This window comes from Pararge aegeria, chromosome 12 (assembly GCF_905163445.1).
Source record: "Pararge aegeria chromosome 12, ilParAegt1.1, whole genome shotgun sequence".
In the NCBI taxonomy this organism is placed as follows: Eukaryota; Metazoa; Arthropoda; class Insecta; order Lepidoptera; family Nymphalidae; genus Pararge; species Pararge aegeria.
In genome coordinates this window covers 15,757,510-15,783,013 of record NC_053191.1, presented here as the reverse complement: position 1 = coordinate 15,783,013, position 25,504 = coordinate 15,757,510, and the positions used below count along the sequence as shown (strand labels likewise).

Genomic DNA, 25,504 nt, shown 5'->3' with positions numbered 1-25,504 from the left:
CGACTGGCAAACAATAACAATTTATTATACAAAAAAGCAGTATCACCAGTGATGTGCAGTATAGCAAGCAGAGAGCGAGTTTAAAGCTATATATAAGTTACATTGAGGCGTCTTCTTACACTGCCAGTCCCAATCTAATCGCCGATCTAATCGGGAGAAGATCCAGCGACTGTAGCCGCGCCATCTAGTAGAAAACATTGCAGAAGATTCCTATAAGACTGATATAAAAAGCATATACTATCTCTCTCAGCACCGGCGGTAGGAGAGCCGTAGCTTAATTGGTTAAAGCGCTCAGTCCGCGATTACCAGAGTCGCAGGTTTAATTTATAAAATTGATAACTCCTACAAGTGTGGGTAAAAACACTTATATGAATTATAAAACAGCAATGTGTCATCTCTCGTTTCCAACGTGTCTATGGATTCAGATCGAAACTTCAATTTTGCTACTAGATGGCGCGACAGTCGTTCTAAGATTGCTATAAAGGGCATATACTAATTTCGGCATCGGCGATAGGAGAGCCGTAGCTTAATTGGTTAAAGCCAGGTTCAAATCTTGTCGGTTCCGAACCTTCAATGCATTCATCGTCATCATCATATCAACCCGTTACCGACCCACTACAGGGTACGGGTAACACTTCCCACAATGAGAAGGGGTTTTAAGGCCGTAGTCCACCACGCTGGCCCGGCGCGGATTGGTGGACTTCACAGGTTATATAATACAGGTTTCCTCTCGATGTTTTCCTTTACCGTTGAAGCAAGTGACATTTTAATTGCTTAAAACTCACATAACCAAGACAAGTTAGAGGCTCGTGCCAGAATTCAAACTCGCTCCCCCGAAAGTGAAGTCGAAGTCTATTGGGTTATCAATAGTCAATAGTCAATAGTCAATAGTCAATAGTCAATAGTCATTTATTCATAAATATTAATATTATACGTCACAAAGTAATTATTCAATAATAAATTGTCTCATGCAAATGTATATTGAAATTTTATAAATTCATTATAATATTATTCTATAATACCAAATAAGTAAAGTCAATCTTCACAATATTTTACTATCCAAGAATTCATTATAACTGTAGAAAGCCTTCTCGACAAGCCAAGTCTTCAGTTTTTTCCTAAATAAATTATTATTTGGTGCATCTCTTATGCTACTTGGTATCCTATTAAAAACTTCTGGGCCCATGCCTGCTACAGTCTTTGTAGCTTTTTTAAGGCTGTGATATTTGGATAGAAGTCTATGAGGGTATCGTAAGTAACAATGACTCCTTTTGTCAAACTCGGAATATGTTATAAATTTATAAAATTACCTAATAAATGTTAGGGTTATCGCTTCTGGTTATTAAATACCTGAACAAAACACCATAGAGTTTATTCAAAGCAGTAATCACGCTAAACTGTTTGCCGGTCAAAGGTTGCCACTGATCACGAGGGTGGTGCCCGTAATAACACCCGTGGGACCCCCTAGCTGCTGTGCTAATTCGTCACGCAGGTGGATTTGATGCCGATAATGTAAAACATTAGGGTTGTTTGGGATTTATTCATTACGAGCGACTCGCCCCAGTCTCGCACGGGTAGATATATATTTGAAAATCTATATATATAAAAGTGAAAGTGTGTGCGAAACGGCTAGACCGATTTCAATGAAACTTTCAGGGAATCTCCGGATTGACCTGGCGAGTAATCCTGTAAAGTTTGGTGACGATCGGAGCACTCCTATTTTTGAACTGTCAAACTGTCAAATACAGCTTTTATTAAAAATTTAATGATGTAAGTTTATTGTTTAAATAAAATAAAGCAAAATCTAGCCCGGCGAAGCGGGCTGGGTACGCTAGTATTTTTTAAATCTAAAAAAATACTTTCGTTACTTCAATATAACGCTTAAGGCTTACCGCGTAACTTAAACGTTCACGGGGTCACATATTGATGACTTTTTTGCCATCAGAAGGAAACGAATAGCATTCTGATTTGCAGCTACTTTGTATGTTTAATATTAAAATCCAATGTAATTTTATTTTATTTTTTTATTATTATAATGTATAGATAATGCCTACAAGTGATTGTTATAATTTGGTGTAAGCAAAAAGAAGTTACCGCCATGTGGAGTTAACAATTATTGTTCCGATAGTTGTTTCAGAAAATGATCTTCTCGCGAAAAGCTTCGACCAACATCTTAAGAAGCTTTCGCCTTACGGCCTTAACCACGTCTCATTGTGAGATGAGATCTGTGCAGGTATTGCGTTGTTATGATGATGATTTTTAATTTTTATATATAACGTGCGGTGTCAATGCAAACCGAAATAATATTTACAATTTCTGAATTTTCCCTGGTCTGGTCTGGTGGGAGGCTTTGGCCTTGGCTAGTTAAGATATTAAGCGATTCACTAAGCTATTTAGTGTTCCTGAGTAATGTCTAACCTATTAGGGCTATGACTCCCTAACAGGTTAGCCCGCTACCATTTTTGACTTCATCATCACTGCAGTCAAGGGCTAACTTGTAGCGTAGTTAAAAAAAAATAACGTGTGTGTACTTATGTACACGCGTAAGAAGTTAAACTTCTTTGGCGTAACAAGAGAAAAGTCTTTTCAAAATATTATCTTTAGCCTTTATCTACGTTTGTAGAAAAACGACACTAACAATAGACAACAAGGTATTGTTTGAATTATTGAAAGGCAACTGTCAATCTTTTTTAGGAAAACTAAAATGTTGACTATAGCTAACTTCATAGTGTCGGTTTTTTGTGACGGTGTGCGCGCATCGTAAAAATTTACTCTCACTATTTTTCGCTAACGCGCCAAAAGAAGTATATCACCTACTCAAACTCGAACTGTTACCCTATCGTCCCTACGCGTCACACATGATCGCGCGATCGCCACCTGACGTTAGCCATTACATTTCACGCGCCATTGCATCAGAAACGGTACAGCACATGCAGACAAGGTGCGCGGTTTGATATGCTCTTATGCTTTTTAACCGAATTATCGAAATTGCCTGTTTTTTTTTATCGATAGCCAGTTTCGCTTCAATGCGATCTCACCTGTCCATGAATTAGGCAGTTAATATTTGACGACCCCCGTGGCGCAACAATGAGCGCTTTGAATTTAAGTAGGAGGTTGCGGGTTCGATACCCGGAAATTACTTCTTACCGGTTCATCGTCATCATTTCAAGCAATTCAAGTACACTGCTGTATATAGGTCTTTTGTAGGGAGTTTCACAAGCCACTGTCCTAGGCCGCTTCCAGCGACTGCCTGATGTCATCTGTCCACCTAGGTGGGGGCCGACCTATGTGTTTACTGGTACGGGGTCACAATCCCAACACCTTAAGACCCCAACATCCATCGCTTCTCCGAGCTATGTGCTCTGCCCATTGCCACTTCAGCTTCGCGACTCGATGTCGGTAACTCTAGTTCTCCTACAGATCTTCTCATTTCTGATTTGATCGCGTAGAGATACGCCTAGCAAAGCTCTCTCCAACATATTCTGTTCGGTTGTAAACAATAATCTCAAAAAGTTTTAGTTCAGAAGACAGGAAAAACTCAATTGATACATCGTGATATATATCGGCCAATCCTGATATAATATATTAAAAGCTTAGTCCGTAGTCCACCAAGCTGGCCCATTGCGTATTGGACACGTCTTTGAAACCTCTATGGAGACCAACTATGCATGCAGGTTTCAGGACAAAAACGTCAGCAGGATTTTAAAAAAAAAGTAACCTTAAGTAAACTATACGTAGGTGTACTATGTCGCATTCGTAGGTGTACATTATGAAAACTGTATATGTGTATAACCTTTAACCCTACAGAAGGGTTCCGCCCTATTGGTCAATATTTCCCTCCAAACCGCCAATGTTTTTCGTGAAAACCATGAAAAGTTAAATATATCTATCCCTTTCTGACGCACGTTTCGTTCCGCTGTGTAGCTCTTTCACGCAAGGGTAGGAACGATGATACTCCGTCAGTGCCTTCTAAGTTTAAACAATTGACGGACGTTTTAGTTTAATGCGCTTTTGTTGGTCAGTGACAAAAAAAAATACAAAAATATTTCATAGACAATTTTAATCGATTAAAACAGACATTAAATATAATTTATTTAGATGTTGATAGAAAGCCTTTTTTAGATTCTTAAAAGTATTTAGAATTGGTATTAAAAGTAAGTCAGCTCGCAACATCTAATTTTACTGTGTAATGTGATCGAAAGTGAAAACTGCTGTAGCATAATAAGTGTGTTCGAAATGATCTGAATTTAAATTTGAACGAATTATTTCCTACATACTCTTACCTAAAAAAACGTGGATTTATTTCAATAATATTTGAAAGTTCAAAAATCGATTTAAATCTTGAACTTGAAAAGGAAAAGTTATAAATTGAAATAAAAAGAAAGTGCCGAAACGTACTTTAGTTCAACCTTAAAGAATTTAATTTTAGAACGAGTGATTGAAAAAAACGGAGGTGAAACTTAGACATTCGAAATTTGAATTTCATTTAAAATAAATCATAACGTTTTAAATTCGCTATGTGCCACTTTGATTACGCCCTGGATGCAACGTAAATGGGACATGCAAAAAATGAGTTTTCTTTGAACTGAAAATGGAATATTCGTGGCACATGGAGGACGCCGGGAGTCAAGAAACAAACGGACGGACAAATAGACAAGGAAGAAATCAAGGTATAAAGTTTGTTTTAATTCAATGCAAAACTAAAGATAGATAGAAGATTGTTTAAAGCAAATCCATATGTATAATAAATAAGTGGATTATAAAGGATTTGACGGCCGATTGGCGCAGTTTGCAGCGACCCTGCTTTCTGAGTTCAAGGTTGGGGTTCGATTCCCACTACTGGAATATATGTTGAAACTATAAGACGCCAGCCTACATAAAAGTTGTTTTTTATTATACAGGTAGTGATTTCAATCACAGTCAGTTTGTCAAAATCAAATGAAAGTCTCTATACAGATATATTTTCATTTGATTTTTTTTTATTACATTATCTGTTTCTATATTTAAACCCCTTTCTAACATAAATATAATTCCAAATAAAAATATATAATAATAACTAACATTAATATTTAGAAAAAATATAAGCCGTCTAACTGTTCACTAATGGGCATGGTACACTCTAAAAAAAAATTGGTTATTCCTAACAAGATAGTGATTGTTGTGATCAAGCATCTTGATTTCATACGAGCCTAACAAGAACATAGATACATCAAATAAGATGATAATGATTGTTTATCATAATTCAATGGACTGGGCAACTGTATTGCTCCTATTATTGTTACTTAACTAAGGCATATTCTTAACTGATTCAATTTACGTACTTGTTTAAGCTAAATAATTAAAAATGATCTAATCATACAAAGAAGTAAATAATTATAGAAACAACGTATTTATTTGTTAGAATCAATGAACATACCTACATTGTTAGCTCAATCTATAATGAACTTGCTGCTATAACTAATCAGCTTTTGTTGTTATGTTTATTATCATAATTGTTATAATTTATATAACGTCAACTAAGAGAAAATCTCTCTTAGTTGGCTTTCTTTTTTTAGAGTCTACCCAAAATGCTGGCGCTTTGATATATAAAACTATATATATAGATAGGTATACTAGCGGACCCCAGTGCCACCTGTCGGCTGATTTTTGAAGCTAAACCATCTAGGGTGCCACCCAAACGCATACCAAAAAATTTATTCAAATCGGTCCAGACGTTTAGGAGGAGTTCAGTGACGTACCTACGCACACAAGAAATATGTATATAAGATATACAGCAGATTTTTTAATCGGTACCTATAGATGTCACGCCAGAGATTTTTTTTAAATCGTTAAACTGTTGCGGAGTCACCAGGTTTTCCACCGCTCTTTTTGGAACTAATTCTGAACACTCCACTTTTGGACTAAAGGCTTCTCCCAACGGTATGGTTTGCCCGTAATCACCACGCTAAGCACGGGATGGTGATCGCCAATATATGGTAGTAGCAGCACAGAAGACGCTGCTGCCCGTTCTCTGTTATTATCCTTAGTCACCTCGTACGACACCCGCAGGAAGAGTAGCGGCAACTGTATTTTGATTTGCCGTTATTGTACGGCTTAAAGGTATTGCATCATTCATGATCTTTATCAACGCATCACCGTTACGCCTGTAACGGTGATGCGTTGATAATGATCTCCTCTCAGAAAGAGAGAGAGAAAGTTATAGAGAACTTTCAGGTATACAGGTTTCCTCACGATGTTCACCTTCAAACAACCAACGGCAATCAAACTTGGTCGCCCCAAAAATCAGGCCGTAATCTATCATCGCTTTAAAGCTAATTACGGTACCTTAAAAACATGTATTTTTAAATTCCGTTACTTCTAATTTCGCATTATGCTCCATTAGACTCAGAGACATTTGAAGACCGGTCCTATAACATGACTGCTACATGACTGATTGATATAAATTAATCCCCATGACATTTGATATTCCGGTTATAAAACCTACTTTTAATATACATTACTATTACTTACTTTTATTATTATTACTATTTTAAATCTTATTTATTGCACCACCTACCTCTTTTCTATGTTTTTTCCTTTTACGCCATTGGTTGCCTGGAAGAAATCGCTATGTAGCGATAAGGCCACCAAATTGTACTCTCTTTATGTGTATTTATATCTTTGTAACTACTTTTTTTTCTTTGGTGTACAATAAAAGTGTATTCATTCATTCATTCATACTAGCTTTGCGTAGTCTTGCCCGCGGCCGCGTGAGTATTTTAATAATATAGTATCTACTATACCTAAATTAGAGAAAAAAGTGACGTTGGGTGCAAACTATTATTTAATTCTACTTACAAATAACCGAATTACGCTTTATCTAAACTTAGGTTAGGTTAGGGAGTGGAGATTATAGAGAGGAAAGACTTTTTTTGTTTGTTTAAAAAGTTGCCGTATACGTTCAAAAAGTACTGGACTGATTTTAAGCGTTTCATCGCCAAAAGAAAGCTAGACCTTCGCAAAGTATCACATATGCAAAAAAATGGACACCGTTAAGAAAATTGCAATAATATCAAAGCCGACTAAAGTAGCAAAATGTTGCCTACAAAATGCATATTACAAATGCAATTTGCGGGCGCTTAGAAAACTATTGAAGATGATACAACACAAATTTTTGTATTACTTGATAAACTAGTCATTATTTCCTACATAAAGTCCTGCATGAGGGAATATACCTAACTGTCATAGTTAAGTCGCAATAGCAGTATTTAGGTACTAAAATTTTATTAAAACACCGGTAGAAATAAAAGGAACATTACTAGTATTAATTTTAATTCGAATGAATAGTTTTATCATCAAGATATATTTGTAAATTCAAAAAAAATCGATTCAAAATTCAAAATTCATTTTTCATTCAAGTAGTCCTAATTTATAAGCACTTTTGAAACGTAAAGGCAGTCTGTTTATAGCGACTCTACCACTACACCGCGCCGTGGTGCGCAGGTACTGAACAAATATATCAGTAAAATTCATTCCAATCGGACATTTAATGTAGAAGTTACCGCGAGATTATAAAATTAAAGGACTACCTTTAAAAACAGTTCTTTCAGAAATACACTTCTCTTAAAAGTTATTTTTAAAAACTACACCCGTTTTTTTTTTGTAAAAACCTACAAACGCGGACGAAGTCTAGAGCGCTGGCTTGTTATAATATATTTTTTATTTATTTATACTCTTTATTTGTACACCACTCAGAAAAACGAGACAAAAAAAGAACAAACACATAAAGAATAAAGCAGGATACAAAAGGCGGCTTTATCGCTAAGTAGCGATCTCTGCCAGGCAACCTTAGGACTAGGAAAACTAAAAAGAAAACAAATAGGTGGGGTACACTATTTAGTATATACATACGAATATCTTCATACTAATTCATAAACCAGACTAAACAAATTAAAAAATATTGATAAATATAAAAAATAAATATACTAATACATATCTTAATACTAATATATACCATAAATACTTAAATATGAGTTTGAGTAAATAAATAATAATAGTCGTCTTTACTGAGCGAGATAATGAGCCTTAACAGCATTTTTAAATATGCCCAATGACTTCGACTGTCTTATGTTCAATGGGAGTGCATTCTACAATTCAGTAGCTTCGACAGTGAACGAATGCTTATAAAAATTCGTTTTGTGGAACGGCATGCTCAAAGTCAGCGCACGACTCGATCTGACTGCACTCTGAAATTTAAACTTCTCCTTAAGATATGAAGGAGTCTTAGGATTAAATAACACACAGTACAGAAGTGACAGTACATGAAGATCCCGGTGACGGCGAATAGGGAGCCAATTAAGCTTCTGACGAAATTCAGATACATAGTCATATTTGCGTAATCCAAAATAGAACCGAATAGCTAGATTTTGAAGACGCTCAAGTTTAACTATATAAAAACCACTTGTGAAAAAATATATAAACGATGGTGAAAACCGTTTCAAAATCGGTGGAGTTAGCGGATAAACTGATAGACGTCTTGTTTTATACTATGTAGAGATTAACAACCGTTTCTATCTATACATGTTCTATCTTTAAAATAACAAGCTATAGGTTCTTGCTCTATTTTTTATTTGACTACTAGACCCTTCACTGTAATCTCACATGGTCTCCCTCACGTGGTAGCAGACTCAATTCTAACTCAAAGTAGTCTACAGACCAAAGCCGCCCGCTGGAATTACCCGGCGTATTGTATACACGTTTAGTTGCACTAGATTTCCGGATTTAACTGACGTGACACCTTTAAACTTTATTACTTGCGTTCAAGCGGGTCTCTTGTCTGCGTGTCGACAGGAGGTGAGGTCTAGGACTGGATGACCCTCAGGTCCATGTTATCCATTACCACTTGAAGTCGTGTACCGCTGGGTCACAACTCATGGCAAGCATCCATTAAACTTTAAACCCGGCTAAGTTTGCTGTGGGCCCTTTTTAGGCCTGGGCGCGTTTGGAACACTCCTAGCTTTAGTTTAAAGTTAACGAATGTAGTTATCACCTAACATTTTTGGTAACATGTTATATGTATGAACGCTTCATAAATAAGTGATTTGCTCGCTCCCATTCTCCGGTGACACTGTTTCAACCCAGTTGAAATGTAACCCAGTTGAGTAGAGTCGAAAAGTTTGGATCTTTATGTCTTACATGGTAAGCGTTGTCGGTCGTTGAATTTATGGGTTAGGTTAGGTTATTTGTTAGGTTATTTGTGGGTAAAGTGTGGGTTAGGTTAGGTCACTTTAGCACTGATAGTCAGAAATGATACCTATTTTATTTTGTAATACGAAACCACAGAGCATAGATAATACCGTCCACGTCGGCGCTAGACACTGTAAAGCCGGATTCACATTAATGTGTCGCGTTCTGCATCACGATTCACTATCTTTTCCAAAAGCTGCCGACTCGTCGTCTTCTCTTTAAAGTTACACTTCTTTAGCGGCGTTAGGAATAATCGTGGTAGAGAAATTACACGATGTAACGAAATGCGCGCGCACATGGTTACACGATTTTAACAGTAGTAGGTAGTCGCGCAACCGAGTGAGAGGGGAATACATCGTCCGTCACGAAAAACCGACACCTTGAAGTTGGCTATAGTCGACATTTTAGTTTTTCAAAAAAAGGTTCAACAAACACTTTCAATTGCCAAAGTCTGTAGGCATTTAATTGATTCAATTGTACATAAATCTCAAATATTAATGTTCAGTGAAACTTTGTGGTCGGATAGTGAGATAATGCGTTATAGTAAATCTTTCATTGTATATACCTTTTTTTCTATTGTTAGTGTCGTTTTCTCTACAAAAGTAGAATAAGGCGTTAGATAACATTTTTGAAAAGATTTTTATTTTGTTACGCCAAAGAAGTATAACTTCTAACGTTTGTACATAAGTAAACACACGTTTTTATTTTTATAGTAAGGTAACTTCAAATTCAAATTCATTTATTTCAAGTAGGCTTTCTTTATAAGCACTTTTGAAACGTCGAGTATGTATGTTTGTAGTGACTCTACCACCGGTTCGGAAAGCAGATTCTACCGAGAAGAGCTGGCAAGAAACTCAGTAGTTGCTCTTTTCCAACATCAACATTTACAATCATTTTGCTATCTTGCGGGAGATGAGAGCGAGGCTGGCTGCTTCCAATCTACCTTGTCATTGAGGAATTCATCAAATGTATAGTAACTTCGCTGTACTGGATGCGTTTTTACACATTTTTTAAATGTATGCATTGGTAGGTCAAGAATTTCATTAGGAATCATGTTGTAAAAGCGTATACTCAACCCCACAAAGGAGTTCTGCACCTTTTGCAGACGATATGCAGATATCACTAATTTATGTCCGTTTCTGGTAAGTCGATAAACACGTCGTAAGTGGGAAACCATCGCCAATAAACACTGCACAGGTCATAAAAGGTAGATGCCCTAGAAAGTGCCGCCCTGTGTCCATCAACCCGAGGAGAAGGCTTTAAGTCTCACGTGCCAGTAATTACACTGGCAACCACACCCGGAACACAACAATGACGTGAAATACAGCAATACTGCTTAGTGTCAGAAATGAGCGTTGGCGTTAGTAGGTACTTCCCCGGACAAGCTCAAAAACTACTTAAAACACGCATCTTCGTAAAACTCGTAAAACACGCCACAGTTGTTAACTAATCGCATATGTTGTATGGGTATACAAGGTTGTCACCGCGTAGCAACTGATGGGAAATTTAGTATACCGGGAAGCTTTTCTGCCGTGCTATGAAAACTAATGCTAATGAGTTTTAGACATTCGGATAAATCTGAGTTTGACACTTATCCTACATCTGCAATAGGAGTACGTACGTACGTACTCGTAGGTATCTTACCGTACGGAAACAGGAAACGGATGGACAGAAAAAAAGAATTCAGATCAGAACTTATAGATTTTTTTTTTTTTTTTATTGGTCAACTTCAGAGTAAAACAATTAACGCCAACTAGGTCACTCACCTCATCTCATCACCCACATGATATTTTGAAAACAAAATTTTAATTGTTGCATCGAGTGCTGTGATTAATTTTTGAATTCATATTTTTTAATTTGGATTCATCTGGGTTGTATAGAGGCTTCGATAGCTAGTAGCTACTAATAGCAAAAATTAGGAAGGAAACACACAGCCAAGGAATTTAATAACAGCTTAAAGTAATGAGATGCATTTCGTGGCACTTGCACAAACTAACTTTTTTTTACTCGATTATCATGCGGGACTAAGAATAAGTAATAAATGCACTTAAATTAACTAATTATAATCATTAGTTGCATACAAGATTTTATTTAATACTAGCTGTTGCCCGCGACTTCGTCCGCGTTTGATTTTGTTTTTAAAGTATTCAGTATCGCTAAGCCTTAAATGAGGGGTTTGCTGCTGTCCGCTGATGAGTTCTGTCCTCTATCTCCAACCACACTCATCAGATCTACACAAAGTTTGGGCAAAATGAAACACATATTTTAACCTCTATAATACAAAAATAATTATTTAAATCGGTTATAATTTGTCGGAGTTATGGTGTAAAATCGTCAAACATCCTCTCTCCCAAAGGAGCCGAGCTTAATGTCGGGATAAAAAGTATCCTATATCACTTCTAACACTTCCATAAATATGTGTACAAAGTTTCAGGAGGATCGGTTAAGTCGTTTTTGCGTGAAAGCGTAACAAACAAACTTACATTGGCATTTATAATATTAGTAGGGATAGGGATAGGGATACGACAAGGAAAAATATTGAAATAAAAGTGTAAATCTTAATATATATAAATCTCCTGTCACGATGTTTGTCCGCGATGGACTCTTAAACTACTTAACTGATTTTAAATTAAATTGGCACTCCGTGAGCAGTCTGGTCCGACTTCAGAGATAGGGTAGCTTAGATCTTTAATTATAGTCGCAATTTTATTTTATTGCAAATTTTTTGTCTATAATTAATTGACAGTTTCCTAGAGCGGGCAGTTACCTTGGCCAACGAATTAGTTTGGCCATCCAGAGGGGAAATGCTGCCAGCATCTTAGGAACTGTGCCTCGCTGCGGTGGTTTCGAGGACGTTTTAGATTTTATTTAGTTTTTAAATAGTTTATTTTAGGTTATAGTTATTTAATAGGTTATTTATGAATTGTTAATAAATATATATAAATAATATTGACAGTCACATGTTATATATATATACAACTATACTCATTTAAGGCTTAGCGATACTGAATACTTTAAAAACAAAATCAAACGCAGACGAAGTCGCGGGCAACAGCTAGTAAATTTATAAATTTCAACTAGTTAAATATACCCATGAATTTCGATGAAAATAAATGTTTGCGTGGAACAATAATAATTCATGCCGGTTCTAATATTTTCCATTTTGCCATCTGATGACGCAGAAATATTGACTCGAAATCAATCAACAAATAGAAATTACATTATTAAATAATAGGTAAAAAAAAAGAAAAAATATTAATTATTAAAAACATCATTTACAGATTCCATGTTACCGATGGTACCCACACTAGGTATTCCTGTTTCGTGGGTGCCTATTTACAATTTAACAGCTTAAATTTATGTTGTCACTCGAATTACAGACGATTAAACAATTCGTACAATACACGCTAATAATTGAAAAAGTTGCATTTTCTATGGTATTATGCTAGACACAAGAAAAGTAATAACCGACTTAAATAAACAAAAACACAGTCAGCTATAAGGATAGAAGTGAAAACCTTAATCGATTGAATAACGAACATGCAATCAGTCGGTTTTATCGTTTCTACTTGAAATTTGCGCATTGGAAACGTGGCTTTATACGAATCCGGCGTAATAATGCCGCAGCGTCCTATAGCCATCTGTCTTTACGTCACGAGTTGCAATAGTGATCGATTTGAACTTTGACGCTTTAAAAAAATGGAGGTGTAGTTTCGGTAACTACCTTATTTGTGATTAGTGTGTTGGGCTTCCGAACACGAAGTCCTGAATTTGATTTCAATTCGTATTCAATTCATTTCATAGATTGCGAACTTGGGTTAACATTGGTCCCTATTATAGTCTTCTTCTTTTTCTTTTTTTGGCTTCTAGCTGTGCCAAATCGGCACGCTGTATTTCGCCAATGACACGTTTTCTTGAAAGATCCACAAAGGTGATTGTCAAAAAGTAAACATTAAAAAATAAAATAATAAATAAATATACTACGACAATACACACATCGCCACCTAGCCCCAAAGTAAGCGTAGCTTGTGTTATGGGTACTAAAGATGACTGATGAATATTTTAATGAATTATATATACATAAATACTTAGAAAATACATATAAACACCCAGACACTGAAAAACACTTATGCTCATCACACAAACATTTTTCAGTTGTGGGAATCGAACCCACGGCCTTGGACTTAGAAAGCAGGGTCTCTGCCCACTGCACCAATCGGCCGTCAAACATTATGTAAAAATAGCTCTATACTTTTTATAAATCTTAGTATTCCAAATTAAGGCGTTCGTAATGGAGTGTGGTTTTTGGTTAGAGTTATAATTCAAAGATTTTTTTTATTATAAATCATAATGCCATATATTTAGAGCTTAATTTTGTTAGATTGAATATATTTACATACAAATTTTACATAGCGACTTAAAACTAGCATAAGAAAACTTTGGACCCCTATTATAAATCAATGAATCAATAAAAACTACTTTATTGCACACAAGAACAAAACAGAAGTAAATAAAAGAGAACTAAGGTAATAGTCATTTAAATTTGTGTAACAAAGGCGGCCTTATCATTTATAGTGATTTCTTCCAGGCAACCATTATGAGTAATGTACACCAATATCACTTAACTCCTAAAATAAAATACACAATTTACAATTTTTTTTTAATTATCCTTCTAAGACATAGCGAAGGCATTAATAACGATGTTATTCAAATTGATATCATTGGTTTCCGGGTCTGACCAAAAATTCTTTAATATTATTCGGGTTTTGTGTCGATAGGTTATTAATGCTAGCCTGGAGTTATAAAATGAAATTTTTAAGCAAGATTTCTTTTTTATTTATTTAAATATCTTTGCATATGTAGAAAAAAAACACAGAATTTAGAACATACAGAAACCGTGTACACGGCTAATATGGAAGCATCGTAAACCACTCCACTTTAGTAGTGTTTCTCGAACAGGCGGTTAGATACTTTAGCAGTTGACAGTTATTGTTTTACATCTAATTTTCTAAACGTTTAACATAAAATGTGAAAAAATTTGTGAGCTAGCAACATTTCGCGGGTTTGAAGTGAGACGAGCGCGGGGCGTTTTCACTGTTTTTGCCAGCGCAGATATAGCTCTGGAAATCAATGTCAATATTAATTAACGGAAGCCTCTCTTACTCCACTGTTTTTGGACAAAATGCACGGCATGCAACGATGGCTGAGTGACGGTTCTGTATGATCTTTATTCTGTGAAAATAAAGTACAAGCCAAACTAAAATAGCAAAATGACATGAAAAAGGCGATAATAATAATGTAATAATGGTAAACATACAGAGATGTAATATCATGTACAATGTACATTATTAACACGCGATAAATCAATAAATTACAACGTGCAATACCGATAATAACAATTATTCACATGCCTTTGATCATATATGGAAAAGTATACAAGCAGTGGTAATTTGTGGAAAAATTATAATTTTACAGAAGAATAAGATACATAAACAATAATTTCCGTAGACTAACTTAATGATACCTGGCTTATTCTTCTTGTGTGCTTCTTAGACCGGAGCACGTTCGGAAACCTCTTAGCTTTAGTTTTTAGTTTACAAATGTAGTTATCGCCATCAGTTCACTACGACACATTCTTTCAGTAATGCCGATTAGCGCAGTGGGCAGCGAACCTGCTTTCTGAGTCAAAGGCCGTGGGTTCGATTCCCACGACTGAAAAATGTTTGTGTGATGAACATGAATATTTTTCAGTGTCTGGGTGTTTATATTTATATTGTAAGTATTTAAATATATTATTTATCAAAATATTCATCAGTCACCCATAACACAAGCTACGCTTACTTTGGGGCTAGATGGCGATGTGTGTATTGTCGTAGTATATTTATTTATTTATTCTTTATGTAATGCAGGTAATTAATTTATTAATTAATTAAAGCATTTATATATATTATTGGCATCTATGAGCCAATTTGAATAGTTTGTCTATTCGATTTTAACTTTCACTTTGATTATATTCTCAATGGAATTAATCCTTTGAAAATTAAACTGACATGTCAATAGCGATATGTCGTTATCTATCAGGGGATACAGTCTCAAAAAGTCAGCAGTAAGTGCATTAAACATGGCACAAAGGGATTTAAAAATATTTAAAGTTTTTTTTTTCGCTGCTGTTGATGTTTTGTTTGTTAACTGTTAAAAAGTTAGAAGACACTCCTTACACAAAAAGCTCAGTGCTTTAGTCTACCGAGTGTTGGAATTTTTATTCCATTTTTGATTTTCTAAAAACTTTCAGTGTGGCCCGCGTAAGAGTCATGAAACGTCTTGGAAGAGTCCCTCAATAAAAAGTTTTTCCGTAAAGTAACTTTTTTTGTGACCGATCTCCTCTGGGGATGTACGACCGGTACGCTTTTTTCTGCCGTTAAGCAATGTTTTCAATTATTACGCCTCGGTTTAATGGACAGGGCGAAACTTTGTAGGGCGTGTTCTTTGCATGCTGTACGGTACGCGATACGCTCGACCGAACCAATAGGAAGATCTCCCTCCGAGCGCGTGATCGTGCTCGCGTACCGAAGTCAGACCATTCATCTTTGGAAGTGGTATATATAATAAATTTTTGCGCGATACAGGATATTTGTGGCGCCATCTAGTTTAATTATGTGGAGACCGCCACACCCTGTTAAGGGGTTTGTTATTATTATTTTTAAACTCTTTATATGAATATCACAACATTAACATGTACCAACATAAAATTAAAACAGAAACATGAAGAAAGAAGTAGAATGTAATAGGCGGCCTTATCGCTTAACAGCGATCTCTGCCAGGCAACCTTAGAAATTAGTAAAAGGTACATTTTTTTTAAATACATGCGAATACCTACATACTAATACATAAACTATTTTAAGCAAATACATCAAACATACTATAATTAATAAATATAAAAATAAACTAATGTTGTTATCATATGATAACAACACATAAATACTTTAACATACAATATATAGATGAGAGTGAATACAATATACTTACATATTAATTAAAAGTCGTCGACAATTTAAAGCTTTGCTCTGTTTATAGGCGATGGACTTCGACTTACCATCATATTATGGGTCGAATTAAAACTTCTTTAGGCGCGACTAGGAAGTAACTCAGATTTGTTTCTGACGGAAGTAACGCTTACGTCAATAATATTAAATGAAATGGCGGAATCCTAGGAACATTTTTATTTCATCAATAAATAATAATAATTATATAGTTCAAACAAACTAAAAAAACACGCTTGGTATAAAAAACTAAACTAATTTCTTTCTTTAAGTTTATTCATAATAGCGATTTTTTTTAGTTTTTCTTGATCTATTATTTTTATTAGAGCAAAATTAATCGGTAACCCATCCACCATTAAAGAGATAAAATATATTTTTTTTATTCAGTGTGCCCGTCTCTCGAAATGCAAGTTCTAATTATTATTTAAAACAGGCCATTAAAAAGTAACAGCTAACGCCCTCTACCATCTAGTAGCTTAATGTTTTCTGTGGAATTTGTTAGGTACGCGAACGCCATAGGTTTTTTACATTTGGGTCTAGATGGCGCTGTAGTAATTAGTATAAAATCTTATTTTTTATAGTGAAAATTGGAATAATCTTTTCAGATTAGTGTATTGTCATCGGTCCTCGATATGTCTACAAAGTTTGAAAGAAATCTGACCGTTTAAAGTGGGTCAAAATCGCGCCCAAAGAAGTCGGTTACAAACAAACATACAAGTGAAGCTAATATAAAGCGTGTAATAAAAGAAACGCGTCTGAAGTGTATCTTGTGTATGACACGCGAACATGTCTGGTATCGAAGTATTTGAACGTGTGGTCGATTATTTGCTATTGATGTTAATTAGCTGCAACTGCATTTCGTTTAAAGGGCTTTAACACGTATCGTCTAAGCGTCGTCTGCTATTGCAAAAATATGACGTGTGTAGGCTCTAAGAATTAGTTGATCAACCGAGAGCTGCATAGTGGATATATTTTTATAAATTTAAAATGCATCTAAAAAATTAAAAGTAGATCGAAACTGCAACGTTTCGTACTTGATGACGCTACAGTCGCTATAAGACTGATGTGAAAGGCATTTACTATTTTCGGCACCGTTGGTAGGAGAGCCGTAGCTTAATTGGAGAAAGCGCTCAGGCCGCTATTGCCAGAGAGACGCAGGTTCAAATCCTGTCGTTTCCGAAATTTTTTATATGCATTTTAAATTCATAAGAATTGATAATTTCTCCAAGTGTAGGTAAAAACACTAATAAAAATTATAGTGGATATATGCTAAAAACATCCTCTTCTATGAAAGACCTAGGTAAGGTAAAGGTAGTTTTTGAGACAGTTTTATCACGCTTCAACTTACTACCTTAAATGTCAGAGCGTGAAACACTGCATAACTATTATGAAGTTATGCCATGTTTATTCTTGAGGCCCCAAGAGTCTCTTAGCATTCTTATTGTGGATTTGGATCCATCTTTTTTTTTAGTACGTCAAATTTGTCTTTATGTGTGTACAACATAATTTTCGGATACAGTTCATGAAAATCATTTGGTTGACTGAACAAACATAGGGTGGTTCGTGCACATACCGATTGACGAGAATTATTGAAGGGTGATTGTGCTAATTTGCTTAAATGATCGTGTGAAACTGCCCCCAATTTGACCATTGGGGCGTGAAATGTTGCCCCAAGTATAACGGTAAATGAATATATTACATCAACTTTTTACCCAATGGCCTAGAGGTTAGGTCTGTATCATCAATAATTTTCGTGAAGTACGCCAGTAAAGCTCCAAGTCGGTGACATCTTACGAAACCTTCATAAAATATACTCTAGAACCCGGTACGTAGTTTTAAGTTTTTCGCGTCCAGACAGACAGACAGACAGACGCGGCGGGTGATATTGTTTTATAATATGTAAAGAAGATTCATTCTATTATGAATTACGGAACCCTAAAATACAAAAGTCTGCTCTCATGTCTCGTTCATCTGTCGTGGAACATATAATGTAGCATCAGCCGTTCACCCGCCTTTCACTTGTTTAGCATTCTTCAGCGCTGTAATATTCATTTAAGTTACTTGCAGTGTGCTAATTTGTAATTTTTCTCAAATTTCAACTCTTTACTATTTTAAATAAAAAACCTGTACAAAATGGTTCTCTCGCACTGCGTATCAAGTGTGGCTTCGTATTGAACCTTTTTATTGACAAAAAAAACCTGTACAATGTATTCACACACGGCAGAAGTGTAACTTCAGAAAAGTAGCGTACGAGAGATTGAGATGGATGTAGACTACCAGAACTATTATATATACTAGGATAAATGTAAGGTTTATTATTTAGTTTCCATGGTAACTAGAATAGGTAAAAAATGAATAATGTATTCTATCTTACTCTGTCCTATCCATTAATGTGTTTGTGCCTCTTTATATTTTTCCGTTTCATCGAGTTTGAAAAAGAAGTTTTACTTCAAAAATTATGTTCCAAGCAGATATCTGTTTAACGGCAAACCATTGCCTATAAATAAAGTCACACTTCTCAGGGCTTGCAAGGAACACGTCTTACAAATTTCCGCCCTGTCTTGAGGGCCTTAGGCGTAGGTTTTAATCTTCATCTGCTTGTACAAACACTGGCAACCTAACGATTCAGACTGGAACATAGCAATGCTTGGCGACAGAAATAAGACTGGCGTTAGTACCTACTTCCTCTACTCCTAATACCTACTTCCTAAGCTCTAGGATCATATATAGCAAACGCCTAGTTTCTTGTGCATGTGTGTAACCCTGCCTTATCTCAATCTCGGGTCAGTCTTCGTGTACTTCGTTCGCTACATATGTGGATAAAAGAAGAACAAACAAACTCACTTTCATATCTATAAAATGCACAGGGATTTAAATAATCATCGACTCGAATAGGAGCAGCGCCTCTATGCTCTAAAACCCCATCCACTGTGAGATAGAAGACATTTTTCTATCAGTGGGCTATCTTTGTAAACACTTCTCAAACAGATTGTAAAACTACTGTTGGGTTATTTATTTTGATAATTGAATTTTTCACTGGGTAGATACCTCAAACATATTGTGTAGTTAAACAGTTTAATACTAATATCATTCGCATTTCTAAATTACATAAATAAAATAAATGAATAATAATATACTACGACAATGCACACATCGCCATCTAGCCCCAAAGTAAGTGTAGCTTGTGTTATGGGTACTAAGATGACTGTTGAATACTTTTATGAATAATATACATAAATACTTATAATATACAGATAGACACCCAGACACTGAAAAACATTCATGTTCATAACATTAACATTTTCCAGTTGTGGGAATTGAACCCACGGCCTTGGACTCAGAAAGCAGGGTCGCTGCCCACTGCGCCACTCGACCGTACATAAAGCAGTTTGAGTTTTATTATGGTTTTTATCTTGTTCATATCTATCAAAGAGATATTTTTCAAAAGCTAAAATTACCTATTTTTAAAATTTAAAATTTATTTTTCTCAAGGGTTACGTGTATCAACAAATGAAAGTGCTCAGTTATAAGTTTATGAATGTAGTAGTGGTTTATTTGAATGCATAGTTAAAAGTAACTAGTATAGCAAAATATAACAAATTTAAATACCAGAAATATTAGCATCATATTTTTTTTTTATTACTACTGCAGCATTTTCTGTCTGATTAATAATGACGTAATGAAACAAGTAATACACATAACAAAACAGTTGTTTTCTAACATCTGAACGTTCGACACGCGGAATGAACGCTAAAACGCGCAATTTAACGTAATTAATTACTACATTTGTTACTAACGAGGTGTTATTCTATTAGAGTGCGTAAAACGAAGTTTATGTACGCATATTTACTTGATTGTTATTTTTTTTTATTTGTAAAAATCTAGTAATTGTTCATGAGAAAGTGTTAATTGGAACTAAGTGAAATTGCATAGTTTTATAATTTAGATGCAACATTTAAAGTTTTTAAATACTTTTTTATTCTTTAAGGTAAATTAATATTATATAACATAAATCAACGTGCAATTAACTCACATATTTAACTATATATAACTATATATAATATTTGCAGACCATTACCATTTTACACATATGATCCTTTAACTTTTTGTAGAATTAAAATATTATAATGAATTACGTTTTTATTTATTAAGTACATAAAAGAATAAGTTACAATTTTGCCAATTCGTAAATTATTAAACCACCAAAGAAGGATCTTTTTTATTATTTTGAATTTAAACGTTCACTTATGTACATGGAAGTGTGAGGTCAAATTGTGCTAAAAGTATAATAAAATGTACAATGTACTATTTTACGGACCACTAGTCATCCCCTGCGTAGTCACCTGCCGCTTAGTAGGTACGTAGGTAAATATTTAAGAAACGTAAATATGAAAAGAAAATATAACAAAAATATTTTATTTTGTTTAAGTACCATTTTTATATATGCTGACTGTATGAAATCAAAGACAATGTTAGTATCTTATGGTATAGACACATACGAAACACGCCACTCTATTCAAACACAGGCGTGTTAAATCTGAGTATTTTAGAGCCCGACAACCCGTTATGAAATGTTAGAATAACATCCTTAAAATATATGAGTTTTATATCGTCTGCGAAAGGTGCAGAACTCCTTTGTGGGGTTGAGTATACGCTTTTACAACATGACTCCTAAGGAAATTCTTGACCTACCAATGCATACATTTAAAAAATGTGTAAAAACGCATCTAGTACAGCGAGGTTACTATACATTTGATGAATTCCTCAATGACAAGGTAGAATGGAAGCAGCCAGCCTCGCTCTCATCTCCCGCAAGATAGCAAAATGATTGTAAATGTTGATGTTGGAAAAGAGCAACTACTGAGTTTCTTACCGGCTCTTCTCGGTAGAATCTGCTTTCCGAACCGGTGGTAGAGTCACACAAACATGCATACTTGACGTTTCAAAAGTGCTTATAAAGTAGGCCTACTTGAAATAAATGAATTTGAATTTGAATTTGAATTGCCTTATATAAGTTATTATCGTGTTCGCGTCAGAAAGGCCTAGGTTAGATTTCCTGCTCAGTTAACAAGGTAGCAACATATTGAGTAAAAGATAAAACAATTGGTGTGCAGCATGTTATACATGCTCGTGTTCTGGGGAACACGTTAAGATTTATTAACGACACTGTTAAAATTACAAATATATGATGAAAAACATTTAAATGTGTGATGAATACTCCTATCATCTTAGACTGCATCATCACTTTCCATCTGGAGAGATTGCAGGCAGGACTAACTTGTATTGGAATAATAAAAAAAAAATCGCGCTGGGAAAGTTAGCGTTTTATAAGCCATACTATATAGGACCTTTTGAAAGTTTTTTCAAACTGACTGCACTTATAGCTTTTCCAACTAACAGTAGAAGGTATCTCGTAGTATACAACAGTAACAGTTGATAAGTTAAATTAAAGAAAGCACGTGCATCCTCACGGTTGAGTGGCGTGTTATAATTGTGTTTCCAGCTTAAGCCATGTATTACATATTCCAAGATGTCAAGCGTGTATACTTTAATTCATACCCGACTTGGCACGCCAGCACGCAAAATATAACCATTGCTCATTTGTATGCACATTATACAGTTTTCCTTATTCCTATTTGCTAGGAAAATATAGTAGAAAGGGGAACGAGGAAAAAACGATTATATAGCTCCGGAACTCAATAAAATGTAAACGTTAAAAAAAAACTTCACCCCCTTTACCTAAGTTTACAATGTGAGTAATCTGAAATAGGAGATTGTAGACAGCATAACTTAACTACTATAACTTAAAATTGCATAGGTATAGTTCAACAAGTTAGGAATTATTTAGGAATATTTTGTCCCGTCTTGACCACGATCCATGCAACTGTGGCGAAATATCGACAAATCCAAAATATTATCGTGGTATGAACCCGTTGCACTATATTTAAGAAATGTTGATTAACCACGAAACTCTTAGTTTAAAATCTTTTATAACTTAAAACTAAATTGAAAAAGAAATTCATACATTTTTTGTATGAATTTACAATGCAACTAACAAAGGGTTGTAAGAATTAATACCGGTTTTATCAACTCGCAGTTTAACTTAAACCTAAATTAGACTAATAAATCATACTTTGGTCATCCCGGCATTTAACGGCCGATCGGCGCAGTGGTCAGCGACCCTTCTTTATGAGTCCAAGGCCGTGGATTTGATTCCCACAAAAATGTTTGTATGATAAACATGAATTTATGAATATTATTCATCAGTCATCAGAGTAAACATAGCACAAGCTACGCTTACTTGGGGGCTAGATGGCGACGTGTGTATGTCGTGGTACATTTATTTATAATTTATGTAAATTAAAACGAATTTAAAGCAATAATTCATATAATAAATTTTGTAGGCAGTTACAAATTCCACGGTTTTGTGCAGCTTGGATCCAGCAGCTACCTGCAACACGCTTAATATCGTCTTTCCACCTCGTTGGGATTCGACCAACGCTGCGCTTACGAGTGCGGAGCTGCTATTCCAGCCATTTGGGACTCTAAAGTCCATCCTTTCTCCGAACTATGTGCCCCGCCCATTGCCACTTCAGCTTCGCGACCCATTTCATCACATTTCTGATTTGATCACGCAGAGATACTCCGAGCATTGCTCTCTCCATCGCCCGCTGAGTGGCTCTGAGCCTTCTTATGAGGTCCATAGTTAGCGATGTTTCTGAACCGTATGTAAATAATTCATACATTCGCTTTATTGTTGTATTAAAACCTAATATGTATTGCTGCAGGCCCGGGACTGATAGACGAGTTGGAGGCTTTCATGGCCCCCGTCGGCGAGGGATGCTACCCGCCGCAGCCTATCGACGCGCGTCGAATCGGGTAATTTTATGGTTTTTTTTTTCTTTATTTGGTTTACCAACAGCTTCACATTTCAAAACAACAATTTCAACTAGCTATACAGTATGAAGACAAAATGCAAAGCTACTTACAATGTATAAAATTTCATTCAGGCCATAAAAACCTGAATATATGTTATAATTTTATTAAAAGTTTTATTGTAGCAGTAGAGATTTAAAATACCTTAAAACTCACTTATATTCTAAATGCGAAATTGTGTTAGTTTGTTTGACCATCTTTATGCCCTACCTAAGCAACAAATTAACTTGATTTTTGGCATGAAGGTAGTTGAAAGTACGAAGAGTAATATAGGCAATTTTTTATCCCGAGAAAAAAAAATTGTATTAAACGCGTACGAATAAGAAGTACTTAGTTTAAATAAACGTGAAAACGCTGACGTGTTTGCGAAATTCTGGGTCGGTGGCAACCCAGCTCCACTAAACGCAAACGACGTTTGTGGTTAATATTGTCACAATTGCCAGTGTTGGAAAACTACTGTGTAATCAACTCAAATGGTCTCGACTAAATTATAACTCAAGACGATATTAAGGCCATTAAGGTAAAATATTCGCGCATCGGTGATCCTCATGTTATAAGTAGGCACATACATACATACTGTACAATGGTAAATACAAGTTTTGACGACCTCTATGGCGCAGTGATGAACGCTGTGGGGGGTCTCCGGTTCTAGAATTTACAACATGCCGACGAGCGATTTAGCAATTTGGCATCACGCAGACCGGTGTTTCGGTGTCCTGGTGGGTTTCCGAGATAAAATTAACCCTGTGTCTGTCCCTAAGATGCATGCTTGTTTGTTTCTGCTACCAAGCAGCAAAGTTGTGGTGGCCGGTGTAATCACAGGATTATGCAACAGGATCGCCTGAGATTGATAGACATAGAGCGGCACTTACACGTGTTCCTTGTATGCTCTACAAAGTGGCCAGTGTCGTGCACTTCATAAAATCACGAAAGCACTGCCTACCCAAATTATTTTATATAGCTCGTCTTGGAGTGGAATTTTTCAATTTTTTGCCATGTTTCTGGCAAAGGTAAAGGTTACCTGGAAGAGATCGCTGTTAAGCGATAAGGCCGCCTCTTGTATTCTACTTCTTTCTTTATGTTTCTGTTTTTATTATATTTTTAACAATTTAATGTTGTGGTATACAAATAAAGAGTTTAATAATAATATCTGCTATCCTGGCCGAAGACCCTGTGCACACCATTAAAAGTGGCGATATTTTTCCACTTACCATCAGGTGGGCAGTCAATTATTACTAAACAAAGAATTAATAAACCTGTCAATTTATTTTAATTTAGAAATTGGACAGGCGTTTTGTCGTAAAAAATATGCCATAGCAAAAGCAACGCGTCCATCTTTTTGTTTAAAGATGTCATGTTGTGCCGTCCCCGCATAACGTGTAATAGGGGGAGGAAGTAGAAGATTTGTGTACAACAGAATCTGCACCAATGTCTTTTATTCTTTCCAGGGGCCACCAGCTTCCAGAAAGTCCGCCAGACTCCGGTTCAGAGAACCCGTACAGCCCAGAGACTCAAGTATCCCACACAATTGCCGTATCCCAAACAGTTCTTGGCGCTGACTACATGCTGGTTCCAGACCACATGACACAACATGAAATCCTGCAACAAAATGGCGACTATATATACGAGGAGTTGAAAACAGATAATATAGACCATGAGGTTTTAAGGTCAAATTTGAATGATGTGGTTGTACTGCCCCAAGATGCGAATATAGTTGATTTAGGCTTAAGGTCAGTTCGTCATGATTTGGGTCTAACAGATCCCATTGCGTACCAGAATCGGTATAATCAAATGAGGGTGGATTTGCCCGACTTAGAACAAGGTTTGATAAATCCTCAGTTAGTTGCGTTAAGCCACGAAACTCTGACGCCAGTGTATACCAACCTTCAAGAGCCCAGTGGGAAGAAGAGAAAACATTCTCAGGATATCAATTCACAAGTAAAATGTGAACCAGGTAATTATTCTCACCTACATTTCTGTTAAATTATACCAAAAGACTAGTATACTGTCTGACGAAAATACTTCTTCAGAACGCCGATTCCAGTGACCAGTAATAGGTTACTTATTTACTATGGAGCAGATATCATCCGTATCCTATAACAGTTTGACTATAGGCCTCTCCCAACGGGAGGGTTTGACCATAATCATCAGGCTAAGCAGACGTGTTGGTGATCGCAGTAGAAGACGCTGCTGACCGTTCCCTGATGAGGCAGGGTACTGACCACTGTATTCTGAACTGCCGACACTAGGGCTTTCAGCATTCCCAAAATTAAAGACCCCAAAATTTCAGGGTTCGCAATAAC

The 25,504-nt window shown here is 35.8% G+C and overlaps 1 protein-coding gene across 1 annotated transcript in view; it reads left to right on the top strand.

Annotated features, from left to right (window-relative positions):
* The window catches only part of LOC120628101, a 57,317-nt gene that overhangs the window by 19,221 nt on the left and 12,592 nt on the right, over window positions 1-25,504 (top strand). Inside the window, exons 2-3 of the mRNA XM_039896319.1 lie at window positions 23,054-23,144; window positions 24,650-25,155. Coding sequence (XP_039752253.1) covers window positions 23,054-23,144; window positions 24,650-25,155 — 597 coding nt within the window. The remainder of the gene's footprint in view (window positions 1-23,053; window positions 23,145-24,649; window positions 25,156-25,504) is intronic.